We start from the raw sequence: 21,455 nt of genomic DNA, 5'->3' as shown, positions 1-21,455 counted from the left end.
CACGTGTCGGTTCATGCTGCAACTGCCTGACAGTGCAGGGGATGGAGAGCAGGACATGTGGGTTTAGAGAACAAACTCTCAGACAGGTTTAAAAACACTTTATTAAAAATATAATTTAAAGACTTCATTAGAAAATAGAGCAGCCTCTGTACAGTGATGATTTAAAAGTCCATGTAAGTTGACTAAGTACAAAATAATGCTTTCCTGTTGGCATGAGCATGAATGGGGAGAGACCAAACTCGAGGCTCGTGACCCAAGCAAATTTCAGCAGCGGTGAGGAGGTGGGAGGGCAAGAGCAGAGGTGCTAAGGGAGGTACGATCCCTCAGCTTCACCTGATGTTTTGCTGGTGAGGACTCCAGGACTGGAAGTTTCTGCTGCTGAGAAAGGTCTGCGCTCTCATTCCTTTCTGTCTGGCAAATTAAAGCTGTGATGGGTTTTAAAACGGCTTAATTGGCTCAGTTTCGGTGTTAGTAGCAAAGCAGTTAAATTGCATTGAGTGCTGGAGTACAGATAACATTCCCATGTCTTGGTGGTGGGAAGCAGCTGTGATACTATTGCGCTGGAAAGGTGATAGGCTGATTACTGAAGCGTGCTTTTCCCTAAGGTATGTCGGAAGTGAAGGTAATTGGAGGCTCAGTTACTTGGTGACTATGGGTTTTTTTTTTCTGTTGGTGGAAGGTGATGGAGTGTGACCCAGGGCACTGCTGAGCGCTGCGCTGAAGCCCGATGGGGAAGCAAGAACCACTCTCCCTGTCTCCCGCCAGTGCCGTTCCCAGTTGCTGTTGTGAACCCCAAGCACAGGCGAGCTAGAAATAACTACAGCTCTTGCTAAAGCCTCCATCTGATCTAGTTAGTGTGTCTGGTCCTAAAATGTGAGCCACAGGTGGTGTCTGCTGCCCGTAAGTGCTTCCCCTGTGACAACTCTGAAGCTGGGGTGTTATTTCTGACACTAGAACCATCGCAGCCAGGAACTGGTAGCTGAGGTAAGAGAGGAGTTAATCTAAGTAGAAAACTTCAGCAAATTATATAGATTAAATATGGCTACCAAGAAAACCCAATGTAACCCTTTCCAAATTAACATAAATACTGCACCCCCTCAAACTTTAGGCCTACTCCCTTTCTCTATTCACATTCAGCAACACTGTACTGCTGACGGTGCTGTGCGCTTCTAGGGCTTGAGTGAGCAGCTCTGATGGAGAAATCAGTAGTTTTTCCTGAACTAGGGGACTTAGTGTAAATTCCACTTGAACAAGGAAGGCGGGGACAGTGCACGGAGCTGGCTCTCTACGTAAGTAACTTGTCTTCCAGATGCATGATTAAGTACTTGCGGTTATGATCTGGTAACTTAGGAATACTTTTTTTCATTAGGCTCTGATACAGCTGTGGTCATACTATGGTCCTTAGTGTGTAATTTCTAAAGGAAAACACATGTCTGGCTCCAGTCAGCTTTACTCAGACTATCATTAAAATGCAAGTGAAGGCTGAGCTTTCAACAAGCCGATGGCTTTATTGGACAGACTTCACGGGTAAGAACATAGCCTTAAAACTTATCTGGCCTTGTTTGCAAGTATATGTGTGGATGGCCTTGTTTTGGTTTGTTTGTGCTCAAATACTTGCTACAGTGTTTACAGAAGGTTTTTATTTGTTTGTGTACTAGGAATACCAGGGGCTGTGTATGAGGTAAGGACACACATACGCAGGGACACACAGATGCGCACAAACACACAGACACAGGCACCCAGACACACATACACACCACCCCCCACCTCACCCTCACACCTATGTGTGCCTATAGGGAGGTACAGCTCATAAGCTTTCAGAAAATGGAGTTGGGAACTTGTCCCTAGGTATTGGAGAAGAGCTTTCATGTGTTCTTTGTTTGGTGTTTGTTGGTTTGGTGTTCAGTGTTTGTTGCTTTTTTTTGCTTTTTTTTTCCCCTTAAATGTTTGATTCTCTAGACCATTTTGAGCAGGGCAAGGTTGTGGAGTAACTATTAATACAAAAGACCTTTTGCATCCAGGTGCATGAGTTCAGGTCTCCTTGAGAAGGTGATAGTTCTTAATTAGTCCTACAATTTCCTCCTTGTGTTCTTAAGGGAACATTAGAGAGTAGTTGTGGTGAACAGGGAGCTGGAGCATGTCCTTAGCTATGGGAGAAAAGTCTTCCGGCAGTGTCTGATGGTGCTGCATCGCGTCTCAGCAGTCCTGGTGTTTGCCTGGCCAGGCTGAGCTCACGGCTACAAATGAAGTCTTCTGAGCATGTATCCTTTGTATTTCGAAGAAAGTTATAAAGCATCCAAAATCAACAGCTCTTCCACTGCTGAAGCCTGTCCATCCTGGGAGCAGGGAATTCTCCAGGTCACCAGTGTGCAGGGTTGAAGGAAGCTTTGGCGCAGTTACTCAGAGCTCATGGGGTCCTTTGCATCCCCCAGGCAGAGAGTAGCAGGGCAGCAAACTTGTGTTATGGCACTCTGATTTAATCTGCCACCTTCGGGAAAAGTAGGGCTGCTTTGGATGGGAAAACCAAGAGGGGGAGTGTGGAGTTTTGCTCTCTTCCCCTTCCAAACCTACTCTCTAAGCCTGGATGCTTAAGATTTTAAAATCCTGACCCTACAGACGCTTCTTGTAATCCTTCTAACCAAAATACTCAGTCACTTACTTCACACTGCTGAACCCCAGTAAAAATAAGTGTATTGTGGTAACAGCTTGAAAGAAAACAATCCTACTCTTAATGGAGACCCTCCAGCAGGAACAGAAGCTGGGTCATTTCACAGTGTTCCCAGTGGGTTTTGGACCCATTTTCCTTTCCCACTTTGTATTCTCTTATTCTGAATAGCTGATCTGCTCAAGAAATATGTTTTTCCATATATCACGTAAGTAATGGAGGGTGTAGCTATAAACAAGGTTGGCTGACCTGTCCTTGTGTTGCCTGAGTGTGCCTTGCAGTCCGCTGGAATTAGGTGTAGTCAATCTCAAGTGTTGCCCATAGTGTAGGAGGCCTCATGATGGGAACAGGCAATACTGGCATGTCCAAGCCAAAGCATGTTCTGAATCTAGTTATCTCCTGTGGTTTTGTGAGTTGTGATGGCATTTAATGCTAATAACCAGCTGACTTCCCCAGCTTCCTTTTATCAGAGTAAGCAGAGATGCATTTTCCTTCCTTGGAAATTCCCTGCACAACATTCATTGCAAAATTAGCTTTCACTTCTTTATGTCCTCGTCCCAGCAGGCTGCTCCTAACCTCCTGCAGGGGAGAGAAGAGCAAATGAAGTGAATGGGGCAGGAGCCCGAGGTCTTTGCAGTGGCAGTGTGAAAATGAAGGGTGTGTATGTGGGATCAGGTTGAGAAAGTGAGCTTTAAGTAAATAGGAGGTTAGCTAGGAGTAAACCACAGATCATTCAGGAGAGTTGGAGAAGAAATCTTCTTCTCACCAAAAGGAGAAGACAAGAAGATCCAAGCAAGGCCACTCACCTCACTGAAGTGTTCCTCAAATAGGATATTGTCACCTTCGGCATGCATGATGGGAGCTGAAATGGCATGTTCCAAGTCATAGCCAAACCACAGCTTGTTTATAATTGCCTGCAACAGAACAAATCCCACCTGACTGACTGGAGATATTGAATAAGAATCTGGGTCACATGCTGCCATCCCATGCACTGGTGTTCAGCCAGACCAGCTCTCTGCAGCTGGTGCAAATCTGGACTGATCGAGAGGCTGCACTGAGTCAGACCCGAAGTCCTACTAGCCTGGTCTCCTGTCTTCATGGTGACCATTACCAGATGCTCAGGGAAAGTATAAAAACAGAGTGATCACATAATGATACTTCCTAGATGCTTTGCCTGAGCCAAAGTCACATGCTGATGGATCTTATCTCTTTTTTTTGACAGTTGTTCTATTTTCAGATAAAGTCTTAGCATGGACCCCTTCCCATGCTTCTCTCCAGTTGAAGAAAAAAAAGAGTCCTCTTTTTCCTCTTTTGGTGTTTTTTTTTTTTTTCCATGATTGCTGAACAAGATGTTTGTTAGACTTCATGCTTCAGCAAGCTCTTTTTTTTGTTAAGATTTGTTACTCTGTATATACGTGTAGTAGTGGATTTCTGTTTTTCTTTCCATCACATAACTTATCTGTTTATTTTTGGGCAATACCTCTCTTCCTAGTAGCTGCCTTAACTTGCTATTTGATTATTCTCACTTTTTCCCTTTCGAAAAAGAACTGAGAGGCGCAACTGGCACTTGCCACAGAAATGCTGGAGGCAAGAGGATGAGGACAGACGGGTCTGCAGCAGGCCCTCTTCACTGCTGCCTCCCATGTATCAGTACGAGCAGCAGCAAAGCAATGCCTTTTGTTCAGGACAGCACGTTCTCCCCTTGCTCAGTGGAAAGCGTTACTGTGTGGTACCTGTTCACTCACCATAGCAGTAGCACTGATGATCCGGGCCCCGCCTGCTCCACCGATCACCAGCATGTCTCCTGTCTTGGAGATGAGAATGGAAGGCACCATTGCTGAGGGAGGCTTCTCTCCTAGAGCAGAGGCAGAGAGTGTTATTTCTCCCACATGGCTGTTAAGGGGGTTGGAGGGACACACAAGTTTATCCACCTCAACCTTCTTGCGTTCCCCATGGAAAACCAAGCTGCTGCTCATTCCTCAAGAAGTTCAAGTCTTCCAGAAAACTAGCTTCCTTGTGCTGAGACCCCACCTCACAAGAAGCTGGATCTTCATGGCACAGGCTAAATAGAAAGCACCTCTTGGTGCCAGGCATCCTACAAGCATTGCTGCAGCTCCTTCAACCCAGGTGAGGAACCATTAGCAGCAACCCTGCCATTGCAGTACTGATGTCCTCTCTCACGGCAGAGACAAGGGAGATTGCATCAGGGGTAGCTTATTTCACAAAGCAATGTCTCTGCATCAACACTGCTGTCACAGAACTCAGTGTAAACCTATAGTATTACTGACTGTGCATGCAACTATATCCCATGTTTTTATGCAAGGGCGTGTGTGAGTGGACAAGACAACACTGCAAGGCTTTGGCCTCTGTTAGTCTGAAACAAACTTGCTCTCATCTAAACCTAGGAAAGGAAGGAGTACCTGCAGTTTACAGGCAGTCCCTGCCCAGTTGTACATGGCCTGAATATCCATCTCCTGGCCTTGTATATTTTTCTGAGGGTGAGAATGCTCACCTGACTCGATGCTTCTGTTTGCTATGCAGAAATCAGCAAGTTCATTATTTAAAATGATCCCGGTTTGGTTAGAATACACAAAGGAGCCAAACCTGCAGGGGGAAAGAAGCAGACTTTCAATGCCCTTGTGTTGTGAATGACAATAACAGAACCTGGCACCCTGTGGTTACCTCTGTCTCTTCCCAGCCCAGCTGCCCCAGCCAGGGTGTCCAGAAGGTGTTTGTGTGGCTGTGCTGGGGCCAGAGATAAGCTCCCTGTTACTAGTGGATATGGGGATCTGCCCAACTCGCAGAGCTCAGCAACATGTTACATCTTTGTGAATTGTGATATTCCTTTGGGCTGATGCTCAAAGACCTTTGCTGTCACATGAAAAAGGCATTAACGAGTAAGAGACTGCCTAAATCTGTGAAGCCCAAAGGTTTTGCATTTCTGGTAAATAGCCCTCACAGGTATCCTGTGAATGTGATACATGGCCTGTGTGAATTACCAACCCCCCAGCTACTCACGGGTAGTTGATGGTGCTGGTGGCGGACACAGCACTGCCATCTGCAGCGAGCACAGAGATGTGGCTTGTGCCCTTATTTTTGTATCCATGGTTGTAGATGGACTCCAACAAGTTGTAATGGTTGAGTGGATGGTCACCTCGGTCATCTATTCGGCTTCTGGCAAGCTCAGCAATCTTGTCAGACAGCATGGTCCCCACAGTCACCTGCAATCACAGCAAGGACACTGAGTTTGTGTCCCCAAAGCACAGACTTGTCTGTCTTTGGGCACAAGGATGCCTGGGGGGATTCAGCCTTAACAGTCAGAGCTTGGGGACCTGCACCAGCAGCACTCAGCCCCAGCCTGAATCCCTGGGCCACCCTCATCACAAAATGGAACAAGTTCAGTACTGAGGCACCTCAGCATTGGTCTTAGTACGTGCACATCCTTTATCAGACAAGTGAGCGCCAGCTGACAGCTGAACAGCTGAACAGAAACTGCAGACAATGTAAATGTCCTAATCCTGCCTCTGCCTTGGCCAGCTGAGCAGCATTCCTCTTGACTAGCAGTTCTACTTTCTTTCCTTCTGTGGCTGCAAAGCAGGATGGTGTCAGAGTATCGCTTGTACTATAGCACTGTGCTGGCAGGCAGGATAGTCTGGCTAGGTGGCCTGCTTGAGTTGATGCCGATGCAAGTTTAAAAAAAAAAAAAAAAAAAAAAAAAAAAAAGGCTGCTCTGTAAAGCAGCAAGGTAGAAGAAGCTGCCAGTGCTGTGGGTGTCTGTGGTGCCCTCATGTACCATGCCAGCTCACCTGAGCTTTGGAGAAGGCTGGGTCACTCATATGGGGTTTTAGCATGTTGCCAAACTTCAGGGCCTCCGCAATGCGATGGTAGGTTTCCACCTTCTCCTTGGGTGTTGCCAATGATGCTTCATGGAATTTATACACTATGAAGCAGGATGAAATATTTTGTTAATAGACCCAAGGCAATATTTAATTGTAAAGAAAAAGCTGAAAGGAACTCCCTTTTCCCAGCCCAGTTCTTATCAAGTCTCCCCTATGCTTTAGCAGGAGGTAGGCACAAAACCAACCAAGTACTAATTTCTGCTGTGACTTCAATTCCTCTTGAAGCCTTGGGAAAATCATGTATCCTTTGGCTCCTGCAGCAGCTATGGTGATGCTGATGCGCTATAAGAATGAGCCAATTCATCACTCGCTGCACAGCATGGCCACACTGCTGTTTTGTAGCCCATTCTGGCTTGCCAACTCCATTTCTGCCCACTACTTTTCTACTGCTCTAGAGCAACAGTTTTTGCAAACCTCTTGCTGCCCCTTGTCCCTTAGGAATTTACCTTCCAATATCTTGAGGATGAACATGAGCACAGCACCTCCCATGGGTGGTCCAGCAGAAAACACTGTGGTGTGGTTGTTCAGGGTAATGTTCAAAGCTGAGGACACATCTGCTCTGTATGCCTGAAGGTCCTCCAGTGAGATGCCGGACCCTTCAACAGAAAACCAGACAGGTAACTGGCATTAGCAAGTTAACTTCTACACGTTACTACAGGCTGGCTACATCAGAGCCTTGGTAACGCTTATAGCCATCCCTGTGTGCTCTAAATTTCTTCCACCAAGCCCAGCAACATCTTCATGTGTCCTAATCTACCACCAAAACCAGGACATCACAAAGCCCGAGGGTGTTGGAGAGGCCAGTGCATGAGCGCCATGGGTGAATGCCAGAGCAGCAGGTGGCTCTCAGCCTTGCTTCTGGGCCTGAGTTCTAAGTGCCGGGGAAAGGTGGCCCCTTCCCATGCCAGGTGTCACCCCAAGTGGCACACAAATGCCAAGTGTTAGTGTTCCCCTGGTAAACTCTCACTGTTGGCCAATTGTGGGGAAAAGGCCTATCTGTTAGTATTAACTGTAGCTGTTACCTACCAGCCTTCCTAATATCCTCCACCAGGGCCTTTCCTATCTGTCCCTCATAAAATGCTGCAGCTCCATTTTCTGCTACAACTTTCAGTGTTTTCTGCAGCGCTGGCCACCTGAAGGTCTCTCCATGCTTCAAAAACCTTGGACCGTCACATATCAGTGGGCTGTTAAAGAAGAACATCCATCAGTTTACAGCATGTGCTTATTCTGTCCCCAGGGCCAACCTCTTTCTACTTCCCAAAGCTGATTTGGTTTGTGCCTGTTGTATGCCTTCCAAGCCAGGGCTACACTGCCATCTACATGGAGAAAAGTTCTCAGCCAATTGCTACCCGTAGTACTAGGAACTCTTTACCCAATGTTTCCTCCACAGGACCTAATGCTTTGACCTTGGCTCAGGTCAGTGGGGCTTCTCCGAACAGGTATCTGCTGTAGGGCCCTACTGCCAGGGGATGATTTCCACACAGATGGAGGCAAGCCACATGCAGCCAGCTCCTCCTCATGAGCAGATGTGCAGTTTTGCTGTGCCAAGACTCTCTAAATTACAAAAAACCACCCCAAAAAAACAAAAACAGTTGCTGGCAGAAAAAAAAAAATTAAAAACCATTTCTGTTATTCCTTTCCTCTCCATAGCAAGTATTTACTGAGCAGAAGTCACGGCACCAGCCTGCACTTCATGTCGGTATGTTAGAGGAAGGATCTGAAGCTGAGGGAACAGTGGTCCTCACACTGCAATTTAATTCATGGGTCTTACCACAGGCTTTTTCCTGGACGGGAGAAGAGTGGGTGATGGATTATTTTGTCCATAACCGGGGAAATGACAAGTGGCTCTGAAAGGAGCTTGATGGTTGGTTCAAATAGGGCTTTCCATGGTAAGCGGCCATATCGCTTATGGGCTTCTTCATACCCACGAAGTTCTCCTGGTACAGCAATCCAGCGGGAGCCTGAAGAGCAGAACGGCAGTGTCACACCCACTAACTCAGTGGCCTGTAAGTTTCACCTCTCAAAGCACTCCAAAGGAAGTGTGGATTTGTACAGGGAGGACTAAAGTTTCTAAAGCAGACTTAGTTTCTTTTCTTTCCTTTTTCTGTTCGTGTATTTCTTCCGCCACCTAATAGAAGGGGTATTGAGAAGCTGGAGCCCAACTTAGAGGTGCATGGTGAAAGCAAAAGAGGCAACAGGCACATGTTGCAGCAAGGGAGATGGCAGCAGGACCTAAGAGAAAAAGCAGTCACGCAGAGCCTGGTCAAACACCGCAACAAATGGAGCTGTGAAACTCCCCAGCCTTGGAGAAGTTAAAAATGAGACAGAACAAGGCCCCACGCAGCTCTGACATGACTCTGACATGACTCTGCTTTGAGCAGGAATTGGAGCAGAGACCTCCAACTGTCCCTTCCAACCATAGTTGTTCCTGTTCCTTTTCGGGCTCTTCTTCTGAGGATAAGAACATCTCTAGGAACTAGGACACACCCCAAAAGAAAACATGCTAGGGAAGGAGAATGAATGCAGCAGGAAATGTGGAGAGATCCGAGATGCGCTGCTAAAGCAAGAGTGCCTGTTACCAAACCAGTAACAGCAAATGGGCACGGAGCCTCCTCAGATGGGATTGAGGTGATAGTTGAGTTAGGCTGGAGTCCAGCAGCTCAACTTCTGAATCTAAAGACATGGGCAAGCGCACTAGACTGATTTCTTTCATTTCCAGAAAGTCTGAGCAGCTATTGACCTTATTTTTCGCTGTAAGAACTGCTGGGAAATGAGTGCTTTGGGAAATCTGGTCTTGAAATGCAGACTTCCTATGAAGAGAAATTTCATAGTGACTTCTCTTCATGCTTTGCTCCCCACCCCCTTGCTGGTCAGGTTGCCAATGTTACCACAAAACAGGAATTCTAAGGAACTAGTATTTTTTCTTACTTTTGCAAAAATCAATCCAGGAAGAGTGCAAGCAATTAAACAGAACTTCAGATAAAGTCAGCAAGGTCCTTACTTCCCCCACCCCAAGCTTAGTGCACTGCACACCAGGAGCACACACAGCCCTCATGGGCCAGTCTGTGTCCTTACCAATGGGTGACCCGGCAGCACAGCCAGACAACAGATTGTGCGGAAACTCTCGTGGGACTGTCTCGCGGGCATTGATCACCTCGACTGTTCCTAGAAAGGAGAAGGGAGAAATCCGTAACACTGTCCTCCCGAAGCAGGTGAAGAACACACCTCAGCCAGGGGCTAGCCCAGAGCCCCCGGCACCACGCCAAACTGCCCTGAAGCCTTTTGCCATGTGTCAAGCACACGTGCAGGGTGAGGCTGCAGCTGGCACACACTGTCGTTTGCTCCCATGCTTTTATTCAGAGCAAACGAAGCAGCGCCTACCTAGAGGCCAGAACGGTACAGGGACAAGGCCAGGGTCTGTCTCCAGCCAGGTAAGGTCCACCCAGGGCTCACATCTGATTTGCAGGTTCCGGCACTTCCTCTACAGGTGGGACATCAGAGACATAACAGGAGCCTCATGCTCCATGGTGGGCCATTTTCTACGTGATGAGCCATCACATTTGTAAGGAGAACGGTAATACTGAAAGACTCTCTATGTATCAGGAAGCTTAAAGGGAAAAAAAAAAACCCCAATCCAAACAATAAAAAACCCCAAATCAAACAAACCCAAAAACCCCACTTGTGTACACTCGTATTTCAGGTCTAGCACATTAGTTCACCTTCTGCTCTGCCCTGTATTTATCTGTCACAGTCGTCAGAGCCAGCTGTGCTGCAGGAGCCCACAGTGCTACCTCGTGTACCAAGCACCCGAGCCGTGCATGGCCATGTGTGGCTCTGTGCGGCACGATAGTTCAGGTAACAGAGGAGGACTGTTGATAGGAAACAAAGTTACATGGCTCTGCCAAAAGGGAAAAAATAAAAATATGGGTGTTTTGCCAAATCATACTATTGCATAAGATACACCCAAGCATTTCCAGACTCGTGATTCTGTGAAACTACTTGGCAGGGTTTTTAAAACTACAATATTGTTATTGTGCTCACTGGTGATTTTACTATTTGGATCTATAAGCTCTGGGGGCTTTGCGGAGCCAAAGCAGTTTAAAAAAAACCCCAAACACTAAAAACACAAAAGAACACAACACTAGAGATAGAGTCAAACACAGGAGGGCTTCCCAGCAGGCGCTGAACATTGCTAGATTTAAGTTTCTGAAGGGAAAATGCATCTCCTGGGACAGGAAGCCTCACTGCCGCTCTGGGGAGTCCTACCCACGCAGCGAGGGCAGTGTGCGATGCTGCTCCGGGTCAGTGGGCACTGCCTGAGCTGCCGAAGCAGGAGGAGCCCCCACATGTTCTTGCTGCAAAAACATGCACTTGCTGTAGCGGGTGCTCTGGGTTAAGTGCAAAAGCATGGTTTGTGATCAGAGGATGCAGTTTTTACATTCAAAAAATTGCTCTGAGAGAACATGAAGGATTCTGACTTCTCCATGGCAGCTGTGTGTCTGCAAGGGGACAGGGCACCATGGAGAGGCCAGGGCTGGCTCATACCTGTGCTGGCATTATAGATAGTAAATACGACCCCACCACCCAGGCCTGAGCTCTGAGGGTTCATCACCGAGGTGCAGATCAAGCCAGCGATGGCGGCATCCACAGCTGTGCCTCCACTTTTCAGGATGTCCCTGCAGTGGAAAGGGAAGAAAAAAGACAATGTTAGAATCCAGGGATGACGGAATGGAGGAGTGTGAGAGTGCAGAAAGGTGCCTTTGTGGGAGTGGGAAAGAAAAATTAGTGGGAGAGATGAATCTGTGGGAGGAAAGAGCAGCCATGGGCAAGACCTATGTGGTCTTTCTCTGGGCAAACAGGGATAGGACAGAGAGAAGTACAGCTGCTCACAAACATTGTTGAAAAAAAGGAACAGCAAGGAGCTCCCAGACATGGAGGAAAGTGCTCTTGGCAGGGGAGAGAGCTTTCCACATGCTGGGAACCAAACAACTGATGTCTAGCTCCCCACCTACCATTCCTAATAACAACTCCTATGCTTGTCAACAGGACAGGGCCACTGAAGCAGGAGTGATGGATCCATGTGAAGAAAACTCCTGAGACTTAGCATGTCAATTAGCACAACATTTAGGCTTTACTTCATTGCTGCTTTACTTCATTGCTCCTACACTGTGCCTTCCTGGGCTTATGTGATATCAGCACAAAAATCTCATTCCCTCCTTGTATCCCCAAAGGTAAAACAAACAAACACACACAAAAACCACAACAACAACAATTACACCACAAAATAAAAAAATCCACAAACAGGAAAAAAACCCTCAACTGTTTCTACCTAGGCACAGCCACACCAAAGAACATACAGGCATTAAGGCAGCCTCATGCTGTTGACAGCAATGAGTTCCTGCTAGAGAAACATGTCTCAACAAATGTTTCCCTCAAGCAGAGCTGTAAAAACCCCTTTTCCTTGCAGTGGAAATGTGGTGAGGTGGGGTTTCTTTACACAGCCTGCCAGTAGCCAGTACTGGTATTTGCTAGGAAGGTTTCTGACTGTTTGGGTCGGTCCACTGCTTAGGTAAGGCAAAGCCAGAAGGGAAAGTGGAGTAGTTCGTTAATTGGACTGCAACTGCTCCCAGAGGCTGTGACAGGAACAAAGAGCCCATGCGGGGACTGCTGTTTATTTTACACCCACTGATGTGGTTGGGACCTGCTGGGGCTGGGAACAGGATGCTGCCAGCAGGCACACTGATTGCAGCTTCCCTTTTTTTCTCTAAGTGCCTCTGGAACCCCCACCTGCAAGGAAATGGCATGTGGACAAGCAGGGAGAAAAGAAATGGCAGGGAACCCCCGCGCCTTCTGTCTGGGGTCTGCATGGTGTTTAGCCTCCCAGCAGCAGGCTGCTCCCCGGCTGTAGCGCTGGAAATGGAGACTGAGGCTCAGGCTCGTCCATTCATCTCCTTGCAGAAGGGGTAAAACTCACCACATGAACGTCCCTGGGTGGTGTTTTTCTGAAACTCGAGCTTTTTAGTTGTTAACAACAGAAGGGAATAACACAAGGGCTTCATGGGAAACAGCTACTCCTGCAGAAGGCACAGACAGCACGTTAGAAACTTGGGGCAAGAGGGGAGAAAGACCACTACATGGACATGGGACAGCGCTCCCCAGAGCCCCGGATTATGGGCTGTGAGACAGCACATGTACAAAGCCTGGTGCCAGGGAAAACCACGGTTCTGAGTTAATTTGCAGTGCAAAACAACTTTAAAAAGAAACTTTGAGATTGTATGGTATTCAACACAAGGCATTAAGACTTTAACATGGAACATCAGACACATTCTCCTAAAGGCTGGAAAACACCAGATCCTCACCCAAGTTCCCAGCCACACTCACAGTTGTGTAAGTTGATGCACATCTTGCAACACATCTTGTCCCAAGACCCTCCTGTCACTCTCCCTCTGAAGCTGGTGCCATACGCCTCTCACCATGTCCCCAGAAACACTTGTCTTCCAGAGGAGCACTCCCTGATGAAGCTTCTCATCCCTTCTTGTGTCATCTGGTGATGGTCGTCTACCTGCTCCGAAAGATGAGCTGTTCCCCCCCCTCACTGATCTGCACCAAGCCAGCATGCTCTGCATCGGAATGGCATTAACTTAGCATGCTCTAAGGGGTGACTGCAGTTAATCAAGTTATTAATTTAATATTTGTACACCTAGATGGTCTGTTTCTGGATGATGCTAAGATATTTTGGTGTTCTCAAGTACTTGTTTATAAAAGCAACATTGTGGGCTAAATACCCTTTAACTACCACAAATGTAGCACCATAGGCACAAAGCACACAAACCCGAGTTTCTTAGCATGACCTTATCCATGCTCCAACCCCCACAACACTCCCAGTTAGAGCCAGGATAACACAAGCCCTGTAAACTCCAGTTTATAGCTGTGTCCTTGGCTCCCACTGAGATCAGGGAGGACAAATGAGGTCTCAGTCTCAGCAGAAAAGGTTTATCTAACTGCTAAAGAGAGCAGCAAACATCTCAAGAGAGCTGAGACCTGGACTGTTACTGCCAAAGGGACACAAACTTCCCAAGAGCATCAAAGGAACAAGTGGGAGAAGGACGTTCACTGTCCAGTGGAGAGGACATCAGCAGCGCTGCCAGGATGGACACATCCTGCCTGGCAAGGTGAAGGCAAATCTAGTGCTTATGAGCACTGATTACTCCAGCCTGCCAATCCACTCAATAGTTTTCAGATGGGTCATGCCCAAGACACTGACATGGTGCACGCCTCAGGGAGGCAGGAAAGCCAGAGATAGTCTTTATTGTTCCTGATTCTTGGCTGCAACTCCTTAGCGTTAACACAATAGAGAGCAAAATAACAGCAGCAGCCAACACAGGGACAACTTTTCAGAGAAAAGTAAAGCATGTTTTGCTTTGCCCCTGGTCACTAGCCCTCATTAATCACATTTGGCAATATAAACAAGATGACAAGAAAACCAGAATTTCCAGATAATCTGAAAGTGCTTTACGTTCCTGTCTACTGTGTCTATACGGGTGGTAACTGGCACCTCTGGTGGCAAACACTACATCTAACAACACACACACAAACCTGTTTCTTGCCCAAGGGAAGGAGGGCTTTCCAGTTGCCTGCTGCCTCTCAGTGAGCACCCTGGGACGGAGAGCTAAGGCTTCCTATCCACGAGCAACGTGTACGGCACCTGAGACTTCTCAGTGTGGGATGGGATGTGTGGTGCTGGGCATGGTCCTTTGCCCGCTGCTTCTTTGGGGGACAGGGGCTGAGGGAAGGGGAGCTCAGATTTCTCTCCAAAACTAGGCATTATTTTGGCTCTTCTCAGTCTGGCAGGAAGCACCTCTAGCCCCAAGTCTCACAAACACATCTTGGAGGGCTCACAGACCACACTGATATTGTTTCCCTGGCTCTGTGTGGGGTGTACGTGCCTGTCCAGTTTTTCACTTGCACCCCAGCACAGGTAGTGTCCCATGACACAGGAGAGGCACGGTGGTAGCTAAGGAAAAGCAAGACTTAAAGAAACAACTGAATCCAGCAGGAGTAAAACTAAATCCTGATCATGGTTATTAACAAGATTGCTTTTGAGCTGCTTTGCTTTTTCACCCAGGAGGTCTGATATGTGTCCCACCAGGGTCCAGGGCCCGCAGCCATTCTATGCCATCTGCAGACTAGACCCCAGTCTCAACAGCTTTCCCTTCAGGCTCTCTGGAGACTGCAACACAAAAAAACCCCACTGTCTGAGCTGGCGCTTGGCCTGTCACACTTGGCTCCCATTGTCTGGCTCACCCGCTTTCAGGCAGAGCCTTGCCATTTCCTTGGAAGTGATGCCTGGGGATTTAGGGCCATTATGTCTTTCTCATCCAGCTAGACTGTCCTATCAGGTTGCTCCCTTTATATGGATCACTGCTACAGCTACCTTAATTATAGAGCACATGCCCCTCAGTCAAAGTGTGGTACCCTACCGGGTCTCTCTAGAGACATCTTAGTGCTACAGCTGACAAGATCTGATAACAACATGTTTTGTCCTACATCCTTCCTGCCACATAGTTTCAGCTTTAGTGTTTGGCCATTAATGGAGTTTCCTTAAAGCTGGGAGCAGAAGAGGACGTTAACAACCAAGTCTCACTGCAGCAGCTGCAAAACAGGGATTCACCCTCCCAGGAAGGGTGAATGATGGCACTTTGCTTACACAATCCTCACAGCAAAATCTGCTGCTCTGTTCTGGGCTAGAAGGAGCCCTGAAGCTATTTTAAATACACAGGAAATGCTAAGGTATTAAATGATACTGACCTTTTTTTGTGCTAAAGAAAGCTGGGGGCTGGGAGGAGACCACCCGTTATATGGGAGCTGCCTGCTTAAGATTTATGAAGATTATGTTGCAAAAGCAACAGCTGTTTCAGTAAAAAAGGGTCAGTTGACAAATTTAAAACTTAAAATACAAGAAGAAGGGAAAGCAAATCCTTTGGGATATTAACATTCTTCAGAAATGCTGCTGGGCCATCACTGAAAAGGATTTTTTCAGCACATTCTTTGCCTAGGACTGAGCTTCCCAGGACCACAGGCATTTTCTGAGCATTAAATTCTCACCCTCCCCGCCACCCCGTTCCCCAGGCGGGGGTTCGTTTCAGAAAAAGCCAGTTCCCAGGGGCTGTGCTGGGCTACATTGGAGAAGTGGGATCAGAAATGGTGCTGGGCCAGGTCAGGTCGGCTCGCCTTGCTGCAGCAAATCCCATCTCTGGGAATGAGCGCTTCTCCTAAATCTCTCCCTGGCCTTATGCTGGCTCTTGCTTCTGCCATTTGGGAAACAAACAGATGCAGAGCAGTGGAGAGCAGAGTTCAAACAGCACACTGGTAGGGAATATAAAGCATCTTGTATGGTTGACAGAAAAAGCCTCTTCCATTGCCAGTAGGGAACAAGTAGCTCAGAGCTGGAGGTAAAGGTGGGTTTGGGTACCACTCCCTGCCAGGGAAATCACCTTCTATCTCTTCATGGCTTCCTGACATGAGGAGAAATTACTGAGGTGGCCTTTGGTACCAAATCCACATCCTTGGGTTAAAAACTGCTCTAACTCTCCTTTTAGCCTCCCACCCCTCTTCATCAAAGTGTTTCACTTCATTCAGGGAGAAGTGTTCTTCCAGCGCATGGCCCCTGTCTGGACCAGACAGCTGCACAATATTGCTGTCAGTCCCCTGTCTCCAGCAGTAAAACCATTCGTAGCAAAAGACCCCACCTTGTTCACCACCAAGAGTTGGGTACTGATGTCTAACAGCAAGTCTAGCACAGGACCTGCCAACAAGGATGATGACATGCTGGAGGCTTGCTGCGGGGAGCCAAAGAGTTGCATAAAGGTTTCAGAAAGCCCAACCTTACACAGCCCCAGAATATACAAACACCATCTCCAGAGCTGGAAAACCCAAGCCTGAAGATGACAGCTGAGTACAATTGAAGAAAAAGAGCAGCAAACAGGGGCTGGGACTCTGTCTCCAATCTCCTACTTGTACTAACGAATTACAGAGCTACACAGTTCCTTCACTGGCCCTTCCTTCACAGCTGAACTACCAGAGATGGAAAACACAAGGGCCCTGAGGTATTTGCCCCAACCCACCATGCCACTTCTTAAAAGACAAGATCGCTTTTTGGGCAAGAGGTTCAGGTCAGTCATTATCAACAAGTTCAATTAAGAGCTCTATTAGGAGCACACAAAACTCTGTCTTAAACAGCAGCATCTTAAACCAACACAGTATCATGTAATGCCCTAGGAATTTCGTTATTATTAATGACAACTCACAGAGCATACGGTTTGAGTTTCTTGTGTTTTTGTTGGTCTGTTTGTAAGTAAACGAGATTTTTCAATAAAGAATAAAATTTATAAGTAGGTCAGAAATTAGGTGCTGCTTTTAGCTTCCAAGACTTTAGGCACCAGAACACTGCACTTGGTTTAATGCCCGTCCTGCCCTGGGGGTTCTCTGAGCATTGCCCGCATGGGTTCCTGGGAGCTTGGGGGGAATCTGCAGGATGAAGGGGGTGGCTGGGGGGACAGCCCAGGGTCCCAGCAGAGAGAGGGTCTGCAGAGTCAGCGGGGAGAGCAGGGACAAACCGGCACTGTTGAATCTGTCTGTGGTGTGCCTTTCGGGACTGGCTGCATTGCAATGACTCCTGCTCTCACCAGCGGGGTGGGCAGGCCAACAGGTTCAGTTACAACATGTGGTTTTCCTTTGACTGTAGCTTTGCCATACCCAAGCCACCAAGACTATTGTTTTTCCATGGTGCTGGAGGTCACTCTTTCTCTTTTTTGTATGCTTCTACTAAAAGCATTCAGCAATTACTATAAAGTTAGACTGAGGAAACTTGTTGCTTCACCTAATTTTAGTTGTTTTAAACTCCTCTAGATTTGTTATAAGGCTCTGCAGTGTGCACATAAAAAGCCAGAGATGTAATCTGCCTCACTCTAATTTAGGCAAGAATTAATTTAGTGGTGATTATCACATGTTAATAGCTAAGAGCTACACTGTGACATAAGATAAAACAGTACAGAAATGTCTGGGAGAAAATGAACAAGACCACATACAGTGCAGAGCATTCAGTAAGCTTCACTCAAAGAAAAAACGTTCCTTCCTTACAAGCTACCACTGTGGGCCAGTGGGGACAAAGAGAGAACTAGGATGATGACAAAGACAAGGGCAAATGCTGTACAAAGCTTACAAATCTTCTGATCACAAGCTCTGTTGCAGATGAACTTTTTTATAAACAGTTTTATTATGATCTATTGCCAGAAGATGAGCAGATAGCTCAAGCTGGGAGAACAACCCAGGAGGTTGGTTCATTTCAAGTATAAGGACAGCAGGAAACGAGCACTAAAGTTTCCAAGATTGGATAGAGACGAAGGATACCTGGAAAAGCAGCAGACAGCATGCAGCAGCAGAGGAGCAGGGCTAACCTCTAGGCAGAGCGTGAGTGGTGTAGAGGAAGGTGAAGGAGGAGAATAGTCTCATCTGGGGAGATCCACAGGTCTTGGCAGGCCTGGAGGAGACAGCTGGTACCTTTGGAGCAGCAGGACATGATGTGCAGATGCCCCAGGCTGGGGGAAAGGGTCGAAAAAGGTGTGATGGGAAGTTGGAGCAAGGGCAGAACTCTGTGGGGATCATTGGCAAACTATTTGTAGGAAATCTAAGGTGGTCACCACACAGACACCACAGACCTCGACAGCAAGTGTGCTGGAGGCGCAGGTCCAGCAATGGAAGCAGGTGGAGCTTCTTGTGGGGAGAAGGGAAGGGAACAGATGACAGCCTAGCGGCAGTGGCCAAAGCTTCTCAGTTGTCAACCTGATCACAGATTCCTGCGGCTGTCACTTCAGTGCCTTCCAACTGATTCTACACTACTTCAAGTTAAAAAAAGCTGCAAAATAAGCACTCTGGTTTTCCCAGCAGATTATTTGGGTAATCTAGTAATGTATTTTCCTCTATTTCCATTAATACTAATTTAAAATATACTTCTCCTACCCTGAAGAACTAACCTGTGGCTTAGTGTAAAAAAAACTCCGTCTCATTCCTTGACATATGTACAGCCACAGTACATTTTCTCCAGCTGCTCACAACTGCTGTGTCAGCACATCATTGCAAGAACCACAGGTGCGACATGGCAAGCACGGTGTACCTCACTCCTCCAGCCACAAGACAGAGCACACAGCTCCAGCATCCACTGCTGGAGCATCCAGCATCACATGTAGCTTGTAAAGTTCCATCCTACTTTCGTGTATACAAGTGTATAAGAATTGAAGTAACAGTAACAGTAAAATAACAACATAAGAGTCAAAATGTTTGAGAGAGAAGTTATTACACAAACTGAAGTGTTACAACCTGGGCAGCTAGAGAATTTTGTAAACCTACATCTTTCCTTCCAAATGATGTAAATATGTCTTTTGTACTTACAGTCTGTTGGCCGAATTTCAATTAAATCTGCTCTTTGCTTTACAATACAGCGTCTCTCTCAATAGCAGACACAACTGCTGCAAGCTTGCGTCCAGAAACACACACCCCAAAGGCTGAGATGCCCAGTCCCTCTTACCTCTCCGCCTGCCCTCCTTGCCTCTGCTGAAGCCCAGCTGCAGCTCTCTCCTACCTCCTCTCGCTTCTTCCTTAATTTATTTCTAAGCCACTTAACTGACAGACTTACCACCATGAAGCAAGCAGTTAATTTCCTGCTCCCCCACTTAAAAACAATCTTGCATTTGTATATTATAAATATTTGTACCTTCCAAAAGGCCATGGATTTGCAGAGCTGCAATTTTTTTTTTACATTGGATAACGAAAATAAGCATTAACCACAGAGGTAGGGCTCCATCTGCGCTCTGAGCGGGTCCACGCCAATGGAGAGCACCCAGGGAGCAGCACTGCTGCTCAGCCCCAGAAGCGGGGACAGGGCAGAAACTCGGCGCACCCCCATAGTACGTGTACCTGCCTGTCACTCTGAGTCCATGACAAACACAACATGTGACCCAAAAACCCGAGAGGTCTGTGCACATACCGGCCGATGACAGAGCAGGTCTCGCTGTCAGCAGCCACCGCACCGTGCAGGTAGCGCTGAGGACCGCACTTGGGTTGAGTCAGGATGACTGCGAGCACAACAACCACCGTCAGCACCCCGAGGGTCAGCAGCACCAGGCAACAGATCTTCCCTGTAGACATGTCTATTCCTACACCGCCGGAGGCAGATGGGAGGGTTTTACTCCTTCTGTGAAGGCGCCTGCTTTGCTCAGGGTGGAAGTAGAGGATTCCGGCAGTTTTGTGAGGGAGGTCTCACTGATTTGGGCTCTGCCCCCTGCAACTGAGAATTACATTCTTTTTTAAGATTAAAAGCTGCTAAAAAGGAAAGCGTACTCTCTCTTTCCTGCTCTCTTAGGTGTGAGAGGCTTTTCACTCTCTTTTAGAAAGTAAACTTTTTCTGGCATATCCACCATGTGCGGTGTTTTTTTTTTTTTGAGTCTCTGGTGGAAACATTTAACGCATTCACTGCTGGAGCATTTCAAAGTGAAATCTCTACACTGCTTATTGACTTCACGCAGCCTCTCTGTCTTCACATTCTTGCCACACAGAGCAAATTACTAAACAAAGGCAGCCTACATGGTGAATCACTGAGAAAATTACAACATCAATGCCACATTGTGAACTTGGGGTATTTTCTTTCCGTAAGACTACTCCAAGAAGTAAAAGCTAAATACAAATTACGAAGCTGGAACCTTCATATTTACTCTTACTTTACCTTATAGTTTATTATAACTTTGCTTACTGACTTTTTTCCTTATTGAATCTTGCCAGTGTCCACACCAGACATCTTCTGTAAAAGAGCATAACAGAATAGCTTGAATAAAACAGTACACCTCTGCACTTCTGCCAAACAGTACAGCTAAAAGCTCTGGGGTCCAGCCAGTCCCAGTCAGCAACCACAGCACTCAGGAAGCAAACGGCTGCTCAGTAAGACCAGACCCAATTCCTGACAGAGCAGCAGTCAGCGGCGGCAGCATCAAGCGCTACACAGCGCAGCTGGCCCCGGTCAGCTCTTCAAGAGCCTCTTAATTACACAGTTCTCTTTGCACTTAAAAAGTTAGGGCTCCACATCTGCCTGCTGTCTTTCTAAAAGGTGTTATCTGTGATCCTTTTCCAGCTAGAGTTAGGAAAAGAGGGATGCATCCAGGCAGATTTACACCTGTATTTCAGTACGGACTTCAAACTTGCACCCACTAAACTTTATCTCATAGCTAAGTAACACTATTTTGTGTATTATTTCTCAAGAAATTAAATTTTATAGAGTAGACTGTCTTTTTTGTAGTTGTATCTTCCCGTAAGGTTATCTTGGGGAAGTGAGAATAGTCCAAGAAAAATATATAGTTTTGTCCAAGATAAAACCATGGTCCCTGGGGAATAATTTCTTGGTCTCCACATTTCTGTCTGACTTGGTGAATATACTTGGCATGTGTAACAAGCCTCCACAGCTCTAATGTGACCCTTCATTTCACCCCATTGCAAAACATTGCTGATCTTGTAAAATTTCCCAATCTCTACATGACTTTCTTGTTTCATTTTTTACAAATTATCATATAACACTTAAAGAGTCATCATTTTTGGAGAAAGCTCTTCCCTGTAAATTCATAGCAGGGCTGAAAGCCTAAATTTGAAAATTATTTAACATCTGAAGTACAGGCATTGATAAGGTTGACACGAACACCACAGCTACTCTGTGGAGGGTAAGAAATCATCAAGGGATAGAAATCCTCAGATTTTAAGAGCAGAGCATAACTACTAAGTGAAGGAGTTCGGAAGAGATTCCTCTTGTAGGTGGATTCTTGCAGACATGTTGAGAGGTCTCAGCCATTGAT

At 46.8% G+C, this 21,455-nt stretch overlaps 1 protein-coding gene across 2 annotated transcripts; it reads right to left on the bottom strand.

The window, feature by feature from the left end:
• Positions 1–127: 127 nt before the first annotated feature.
• Positions 128–20,393, bottom strand: GGT5 (gamma-glutamyltransferase 5). Of its 2 annotated transcripts, XM_065646704.1 has the most exons (13): positions 20,342–20,393; positions 19,607–19,906; positions 11,110–11,240; positions 9,640–9,729; positions 8,336–8,525; positions 7,591–7,748; positions 7,011–7,160; positions 6,472–6,605; positions 5,684–5,886; positions 5,178–5,269; positions 4,411–4,520; positions 3,472–3,579; positions 128–3,244 (listed from the first exon to the last, which is right to left on the bottom strand). In XM_065646704.1, the coding sequence occupies exons 2-13, from the start codon at positions 19,765–19,767 to the stop codon at positions 3,098–3,100; spliced, it is 1,674 nt and encodes a 557-aa protein (XP_065502776.1). In that variant the 5' UTR covers positions 19,768–19,906; positions 20,342–20,393; the 3' UTR covers positions 128–3,097. The 2 variants fall into 2 exon arrangements, with proteins under 2 accessions (XP_065502776.1, XP_065502775.1); XM_065646703.1 differs by lacking the exon at positions 20,342–20,393 and having other exon boundaries at positions 19,607–19,992.
• Between the last annotated feature and the right edge of the window lie 1,062 nt (positions 20,394–21,455).

The sequence above is a fragment of the Caloenas nicobarica genome, chromosome 16, assembly GCF_036013445.1.
Source record: "Caloenas nicobarica isolate bCalNic1 chromosome 16, bCalNic1.hap1, whole genome shotgun sequence".
Taxonomy (NCBI): domain Eukaryota; kingdom Metazoa; phylum Chordata; class Aves; order Columbiformes; family Columbidae; genus Caloenas; species Caloenas nicobarica.
This window is presented reverse-complemented; position numbering and strand designations above follow the sequence as displayed.

What these genes read in the sequence shown, in the direction of transcription:
- GGT5 (XM_065646704.1), bottom strand. Translation starts at nt 19,767, where the DNA reads ATGTCTACAGGGAAGATCTGTTGCCTGGTGCTGCTGACCCTCGGGGTG. An exon ending in TATCTATAATGCCAGCACAG is followed by an intron (nt 9,730 to 11,109) that starts GTATGAGCCAGC and finishes TCTCCTTTCTAG; the next exon opens with GAACAGTCGAGGTGATCAAT. An exon ending in TCATCAGTGCTACTGCTATG is followed by an intron (nt 3,580 to 4,410) that starts GTGAGTGAACAG and finishes GTTCTGTTGCAG; the next exon opens with GCAATTATAAACAAGCTGTG.